General features: G+C 44.9%; 1 protein-coding gene across 1 annotated transcript; it reads right to left on the bottom strand.

Annotated features, from left to right (window-relative positions):
* Positions 1 to 3642: 3642 nt before the first annotated feature.
* Positions 3643 to 6581, bottom strand: LOC100382806 (uncharacterized). The gene is made up of 8 exons (NM_001361681.1): positions 6461 to 6581; positions 6254 to 6323; positions 5204 to 5260; positions 4999 to 5116; positions 4483 to 4572; positions 4220 to 4399; positions 4045 to 4122; positions 3643 to 3890 (listed from the first exon to the last, which is right to left on the bottom strand). The coding sequence occupies exons 1-8, from the start codon at positions 6461 to 6463 to the stop codon at positions 3821 to 3823; spliced, it is 666 nt and encodes a 221-aa protein (NP_001348610.1). The 5' UTR covers positions 6464 to 6581; the 3' UTR covers positions 3643 to 3820.
* Positions 6582 to 8201: the final 1620 nt, after the last annotated feature.

Raw genomic sequence — 8201 nt, forward strand, 5'->3', positions numbered from 1 at the left:
TATAAGTTACGGACGGCGTGTCGGAGTCGGAGGTGGATGGCGACGAAGAGTCGGTCTCGTAGTAGACCACCTTCCTCATCTTCTTCTTCTTGTCACCGCTCCGACCCAACTTGTTGCGTGAAGGGGATCCCTTCACCTTGTTGGCGGACTCCCCGGATGGAGCCTTCCCATGGCTTGTAGCGGGCTTCTCGCCGGTCATCATCTCCTTCTTGGCGTGATCTCCCGACATCTCTTCGAGCGGTTAAGCTCTAATGAAGCACCGGGCTCTGATACCAATTGAAAGTCGCCTAGAGGGGGGGGGTGAATAGGGCGAATCTGAAATTTATAAACTTAAGCACAACTACAAGTCGGGTTAGCGTTAGAAATATAAACGAGTCCGAGAGAGAGGGCGCAAAACAAATCGTGAGCAAATAAAGAGCGAGACACGATGATTTGTTTTACCGAGGTTCGGTTCTTGCAAACCTACTCCCCGTTGAGATGGTCACAAAGACCGGGTCTCTTTCAACCCTTTCCCTCTCTCAAACGGTCACTTAGACCGAGTGAGCTTCTCTTCTCAATCAAACGGAACACAAAGTTCCCGCAAGGACCACCACATAATTGGTGTCTCTTGCCTTGGTTACAATTGAGTTTGATCACAAGAAGAATGAGAAAGAAAAGAAGCAATCCAAGCGCAAGAGCTCAAATGAACACAACAAATCTCTCTCTCTAATCACTAAAGCTTTGTGTGGAGTTGGGAGAGGATTTGATCTCTTTGGTGTGTCTTGTATTGAATGTTATAGCTCTTGTAAGGTGTAGAAGTGTAGGAACTTGGATGCCATTGAATGTGGGGTGGTTGGGGTATTTATAGCCCCAACCACCAAAAATGGTCGTTGGAAGTGTGCTGTCGCATGGCGCACCGGACAGTCCGGTGCGCCACCGGACACTGTCCGGTGCGCCAGCCACGTCAGCAGACCGTTGGGGTTCGACCGTTGGAGCTCTGACTTGTAGGGCCTCTGGGCTGTCCGGTGGAGCACCGGACAGGTCCTGTAGACTGTCCGGTGCGCCAGCTGCGCGTGCTCTGACTCTGGCGCGCACTGTAGCGCATTGAATGCGGTTGCAGACGACCGTTGCGCGCGAAGTAGCTGTTGCTCCGCTGGCACACCGGACAGTCCGGTGTGCACCGGACAGTCCGGTGTGCACCGGACACTGTCCGATGACTCACCGGACAGTCCGGTGAATTATAGCGGGGCGCCCTTAGAATTTCCCGAAGGTAGCGAGTTCAACGTCGAGCGCACTGGTGCACCGGACACTGTCCGGTGCGCCAGATCAGGGTGCCTTTGGGTTGTCTTTTGCTCTCTTTGTTTGAACCCTTTCTTGGTCTTTTTATTGGCTTGTTGTGAACCTTTGACACCTGTAGTACTTATAGACTAGAGCAAACTAGTTAGTCCAATTATTTGTGTTGGGCAATTCAACCACCAAAATCAATTAGAAAAAAGGTGTAAGCCTAATTCCCTTTCACTTTTGACATAGTTGCCCATTAGATGTCTGAAGCACTCTCGCTTCTCAACATTAGGGAAACACTCTGCAACTGCATGCATTAAATCTTTCTGAGCGTCCGAACATATAGCGAGTACTGAAAGATCTCCAACGGCCTTCTTCAACTGTGTCATGAACTAGGTCCAGCTCTCAACAGTCTCAGACTGGAAAAAGCCAAAAGCTAAAGGAAACATCCAATTATGCCCATCAACACCTGTTGCTGAAGCTAGCTGCCCATTCCATCTACCGTTAAGTGCAGTCGAGTCGACACTTAGGTAAGGTCTACAACCGTCCTGAAAACCTGAGATGCATGGTCCAAGGGCACAAAAACGGTTGAAATAGTACTTACCATCCTCTAAAACAACATCAATCTCGATAATACTGTCGGGCGCCTTAGCAAGTACTGCCTCCCTCCAAGAAAACAGTAGCTTGAAACTCTCCTCCCAACTACCAAACAACTCTTCAATGCCTTCTCCTTCCCCTTCCAAACAGTGTCGTAACCAATGGTGACATTATGAAATCCTTGTAGTGTTTCTTGCAACTCCTTAGCGCCCATGTGAGGTTTCTTCATAAGTAGTTGAATAGCTTGAAATGCTACCCATCCACTACTTGATGTTGTCGTCTTCCTCCTGCCACTAGATGTGCAAGTATGCACATCATGCAAGACAGCAACATGCAAATTGTTGGTTCACGATTTATTAAACAACAAATAATTGAAAAATGATTGCTAGCAAAAAAGGAAAATTACATACCACGATGGTCGGTAATTCTTTCTTTTCCTCCCATGCATAGATCCTCCAAGGGCAATCACCACCTTTGGAATAGCCAACATATCGAGTAGTCGAAGTAACATCGATTCCAAGCTCAAACTCATGCTTTATGGTATACTGTCTCATAGCAATTTTAAATTCCTTCATGTTCGGAGACAAACTGTCTGGCTGCATTGAGGGATTTATTTTATCATACTTAACTCTCTTCTCGTCCGGTAGGTAGTCTTCACATGGTTGGTCTATATTGTGGTCTCCTGAATCAATATGGTTTGATTCATCCAAATTAGTTGTACCACCTCGTAAGGCTTCATCTCTTCTATTTTCCTATGCCTCGTCCTCTTCAATAAGTCCAAGTTGAGAATACATCTGCATCTCACTAGGAACATCATGTCTCCCTTCCTCATCTCACAAACCACCGAGAACCATAGAATCTCAATCAAACAAAGATTCGTCTTCTACATTCGCAGTGGAAGACAAGCCTATGCCTGCCAGTGGTACATGCATGAATGTTCAGATTCTATTATACTTGCTAGGACAAATCTAGGGGGACGTCTCGTGGACCTCGGCGTTGGTGTCCGGAGCTGATGCATCCATGGAGGAGACTGCTTCGACGATGTATATTCTGCTGGTGAATGGAGAAGGTGGAGGGGTACAAGGGCGTGGCGGCGTGGAGAAGGCAGAGATGTACAAGGGCGTGGCGGCGTGGAGAAGGCAGGCCCTCGGTCTTCACCTTGAGGCTGGCGCTCAGGGTCTGCAGCTTGAGGCTGGCAGGCCCTCGCTTCTCCCGTCAGAGCAACGGACAGAAGCCGACGGGAGGGAAATGGAGAATGAAGAAAGAGATCTAGAAGAAGAGAGGAGAGACCTCACCGGAAACCTCAGTAGCGGCGGCGACACCGGCTCTGACGGGAGAAGAGAACGACACGAGGACAGACGCCGACGGAGGATGCTTAATAGTTCTCCTCAACAACTAATAACAATTATGAGTCTATTTCAGCGGCTTTGCGTTCTCTGTATTTACATATCATCGAAACCCTAGCAATCGCCTCCGCCGTTTCAATGAAGCCAAATGTGTCTGTTTTATAATGCCAAAAGTCTCAAAGGAAGCTGGCCAAGCATATCTCCGGAGTGATTTGGCGAAAGGCACCCAATACTTCGGATTAATTCCCCGTTCGCCATAGCATGATTTCTAGATCCCATTTCCTCACAAAAAATGTAAAATTTGGAGTGGAAGCATGCTTTCATGATTTCGTTCAACTGGTTCAACCCGCCAACGGGGAATTAATCGTCCCCATTAAAACAAGCCCCGCTTCAAATCAATCGATAGCAATTAAACCAATAAACATGCACAATCAAGCTCTGAAACATGCTGCCTGACAATAGCGATGTATTACCAAAATCAAGGATCACCAAAAACCCTCGTCAACAGCAGGTTACATAACAGAAAAATCACGTACGGCTAGGCCTGACAAGAACTGAACCACCACGGATTTGTAATAAAAGCTCTCCCCCTCGCATCAACAAGGGCCATGGAACATCTATTCGATCAGGTCATCATCGTCATCAGGGAGGGGTTGCGCAGCGGCAGCTGCAAGCTCAGCTTCATGCCTAAGATCAATGGGGAAAATATGCGGTTAGCAAAATGGTACGTGGTGCTAATTGTGAGAATTCAAGCAAATTCGCAATGGAATTCAAGTCTAGTGAAATTCAAGTCATTTTTTTGATTTTGCCAGATATCAAAGCAAGAGATGAAAGCACTTACTGCTGCTGCATGGCCATATCAATCTGCACTTCCGGTGGCTTCAGAGCAACGGCTTCGACAAAGTGAAGGTTCTGATCCCTAAACATATAAACACCAGTAGCAAGTTAGCACAGCAAAAGGTTGCTGTGTCGTATAAACAACAGTACCGAGTTAGCGCAGCAAAACGTCTAATTACCCTGCCAGCTTCCTTGCGAGGTAAAGGAAGGGCTTCTCAAAGTTGTAATTGCTCTTGGCAGAAATCTCATAGTACTGCAAGTTCTTCTTCCTGTGGAATGTAACTTGCTTGGCTTTGACCTGCCTGTTCTTTACATCAACCTTGTTTCCGCAGAGAACGATGGGGATGTTCTCACACACCCTGCAATCAAAAGATTGGATGTTTAGCAAATATGTGACATGAACATAGCTAACCTTTTACCCAAATTGTACCAATACACTAACCTGCACAGGTCCCTGTGCCATGTTGGAACATTCTTGTATGTCAGCCTCGAAGTGACATCAAACATAATGATGGCACACTGACCATGAATGCTGCAAGATGGTTGAAATTTCAAGAAAGTTAGACAAGGCCAAATGAATGGAGAAGTCGAAGACTTGACACTAGAAGAAAGAAAATTGGCTAAAAGCTCACTCTAGAAGATTAGACAACCATCCATAAATTAAAATTCAAAAGCTTGATATAGTTATAGGAGCTTGGTGCATTACACACCAAACGGAGTGCTGATGGGATACTAGCTTAACCATTATGCGGACATAATTTTCAATCCCCTCCAATCCCCTAATAGAACTTACACAGTACAGTTCATCAATAAAGAAAGTACCAATATACCCAATGACAACCACTAAAAGATGTATTGTAGCCTGGAGCAATACAAAAACTTTAGTAATGCATAGACACAGAGCTTCACATGAATAAAAAAACAAACAAATTGAATGAAATATGAATTTCTCACTTACTAGTAGCCATCCCTGAGGCCACCGAACTTTTCTTGCCCAGCAGTGTCCCAGCAATAGAAGCGAATTTTGCCACAGTTAGTGCTAAAATCCAGAGGGTGAACTTCAACACCAATGGTGGCTGCAATGGAGGATAGAAGTTCAATTTATTATAAGTTCAGTGTTCCCCAAGCCAGATGAGACACAATACCAATCATACGAGACTTACGCTCATATTTCTTCTCAAACTCGCCAGTAAGATGCCTCTTCACAAATGTGGTTTTGCCTACAGAAAGCACAAGGTATAAGATACTTATTTGCACCTAGGTTTCTCAACCACGTGGGTGTTCCACTGCTCAAGCTCCTGAATGACCGTTAGATCTACACAACACCCGTCTTGGAAAGGAGCATGCCTTTATTTTATGTTGAAATTGAAAAGATCTACTCCATTATCTTATTATCCCAAATTGCTTGGAATTAAAAATCATGCACAAACTGAAACACTTATTTCTGATTGGATATAAACATTTTATTCTTGAGTCACTCCTCAACCTTTCAACAGAAACTAAACAGTGATTAACCATATCCTCACCAAACAGCTCGCGGTACTGTTGAGTAGATCCTTGTTGGAAGATGTTATTGGCCTTCGCGGCTGGTCAGAGCGAGAACACAAAATTTGCCGGTAACGAAACTGATTCCAGGGCAGGAAACCAATCGATTCCCCATGTAGTATCCAAACCCCAGTAGAGGATTGAAACCCTATAGGAATAACCCCTTGGGGAAAAAGGATTGGGTTTTGACAAATCCCGTGCAATTCCTATGTAATGGCCTGTTACATAGGAATTTTGGAGGAATTTACTGAAGAGATTGAACCTCATGGAAAGTTTCCTTCGTGTCAGCCTCTCATCGAATTGGCGTATTTTTCCTGTGCTCCAAATGATTTTCTCAATCCATAGGATTCAAGATGTTAGAGCATTCTGTTCCTGTGTTTTCCAATTTCTGCGTCCCAAACAGGCCTAAAAATCCCAAATCAGTTCACGAATAGCTAAATGGTTCCCCGTGTAGAGTCCAACCCCACACAAGCTAAACCCCCTACCAATCCCATATCCATATGCCTACCCATCGGACAAAATCTGTACTGCCTCAACAACGAATCAGTACCCGGTCCGCCGGATCTCTAGGGAACAACGGCAACAAACGCGGCACTCGCATCTCCCAACATCCACATACGAATTAAAAAAAAGCATACGAGGCATAAAGGAAGGACAGAGGAAATCACCAGTTCCACCGTCGCCAACGATGACGAGCTTGAAGCTGGGGTAATCCACAACCTGCTGATTCGGCAGCGCCTGCGAGAGAAAACCAACCCAAAACCATGGGCCAATCAGACGATCCGGCGAAGGCAAACGGCACGATCTACGTCAGAAACACCGAGCAGTGGAAGTGGAACTGGAAGGGTCGCTCTATCGCGGCCGTTCGTGCTCACCATTTCTGCGGCGGGGCGCGGCGAACAGAGACCGCTGCGGCGGCCAAGAGTTTGAAATGTATAACTAGAGAGAAGAGAAGTAGAGGGCGTCTGGCGTCTGGACTCTGGACTCTGCAACTGGTGGAGCAGTCCGCTGAGGTGGGTTGAGGCGGATGCTTTTATACGAGGAGAAGTGACGTTTCTCTTTTGCTTTCTGTTGAGGGGTGAGCGGTGCTAGTGCGGCCCGTGTGTATTAGCTTTGGATGGACGCAGGAACCGGGTGCCGTTGGATTCCCCGAGGTGAGGAGCGGATCGTGGGGATGACCTAGCTTTCCGCCCACGCGAGATAACTGGGCCCGTTGGGCCCTTCTTTCGGCCTGCGTGCGAACGGTCCTCTACGCCAACGGACACCTGGGCGGCTGCCTCTGTCTCGTGTTTTTTAAGACGTTCCTTACTGTGTGAGGGGCCGGACTGTATTTATCGTCAACACACTTTTTCCTCTTCTCTGTCTAGAGGATAGGGCTGATAATATACTCTAAATTTTACACTGTAAGATTTAATCGAATTAGAATTAGATTCTATTTATATTCATTTTTGAACTACAAATTATTTAGAGCTCTACTATTTTGTAAAGAAGCATTTGGATCACGATCTATTATCATCCCCTAATCGTAATTCAAATGCTTCTTCACAAAATAGTAGGCCTAAATAAATCTTAGTTAAATATTAGAAATAGGGTACAATCCTAATCTGATCCGATTCTTAAATCTTATAGTGTAAAATTTAGAGCTTATTGTCACCCCTATATCTATCTCATCTCTTCTCTGTCTTTATCTCTAACTCTATTGTATTAAAGCACCAGTTTCAACGGTTGTCGTGCTTCATTTTTTTAAAAAAAGTCTCTTACATCTTTTGGATTAAACCCGATGTCCCTCCCTCCTTCGACCCAACTTCTGGAAAATCTCTATCTCTACTTTATAAAGCACCAGTTTCAACAGTCATCATGCGTTATATTTGCAAAAAAAGGTCTCTTACATCTTTTGGAAGAACCCGCGTTCTGTCGTCCACACATCTGCATTGTTTGGTCTATCGCCCCATGTCATCTAACCGTGCATGCGCTCTCCCCCGATACCACGCTCGCCCCTACCCACGTGGAGTGTAACCACCCTAGCTAGTCGTCGGTTCTGCGACCGCCACTCCTTTAACAGAAAACATTTATCTTTACTATTATATAATACAAGAGTTTCATCGGTTTTTTCGTGCGTCAATGCGTCCCGCGCGAGTATGTCAGGCCTCCACGCACGTGTTTGTGTCTACATCAAAATTCAAGGCATGCAACAAAAATATTAAGTGAGAGTAGGCATCGAACCAACGCCCTCTACCACAACAACACTTGTATAATTGCATTAAAATTAAGAGAGATCGATATCGTTAAAATATGAACTAATAATTAGAAATTTTAAAATATAATCACACATGATATATAGAAAACCACCGTAGCTATGTACCGGCAATATGAATAAATTTTTAGACTCATCTACAACTTTTCATATGGATGTGGAGTTTAAATGGTAAAAATAAGAAAAATTATGCATAATTGTTGGCTCTAAACCCACGTTCACATCCACATAGCCACTAGAACATATGTTTTTATGTTTTATACTTTATATTCAAATATACTATATAGATTTTTATAGAAAAATAACGAAATAATAAAATAGGGCCAAGTCATGTCGTGTTTAGGCCGACCAAAACCTTGTCG

The sequence above is a fragment of the Zea mays genome, chromosome 8, assembly GCF_902167145.1.
Source record: "Zea mays cultivar B73 chromosome 8, Zm-B73-REFERENCE-NAM-5.0, whole genome shotgun sequence".
NCBI lineage: Eukaryota > Viridiplantae > Streptophyta > Magnoliopsida > Poales > Poaceae > Zea > Zea mays.

What these genes read in the sequence shown, in the direction of transcription:
- LOC100382806 (NM_001361681.1), bottom strand. An exon ending in GGCCTCAGGGATGGCTACTA is followed by an intron (nt 4,573 to 4,998) that starts GTAAGTGAGAAA and finishes ACCATCTTGCAG; the next exon opens with CATTCATGGTCAGTGTGCCA. An exon ending in TGGCACAGGGACCTGTGCAG is followed by an intron (nt 4,400 to 4,482) that starts GTTAGTGTATTG and finishes TTTTGATTGCAG; the next exon opens with GGTGTGTGAGAACATCCCCA.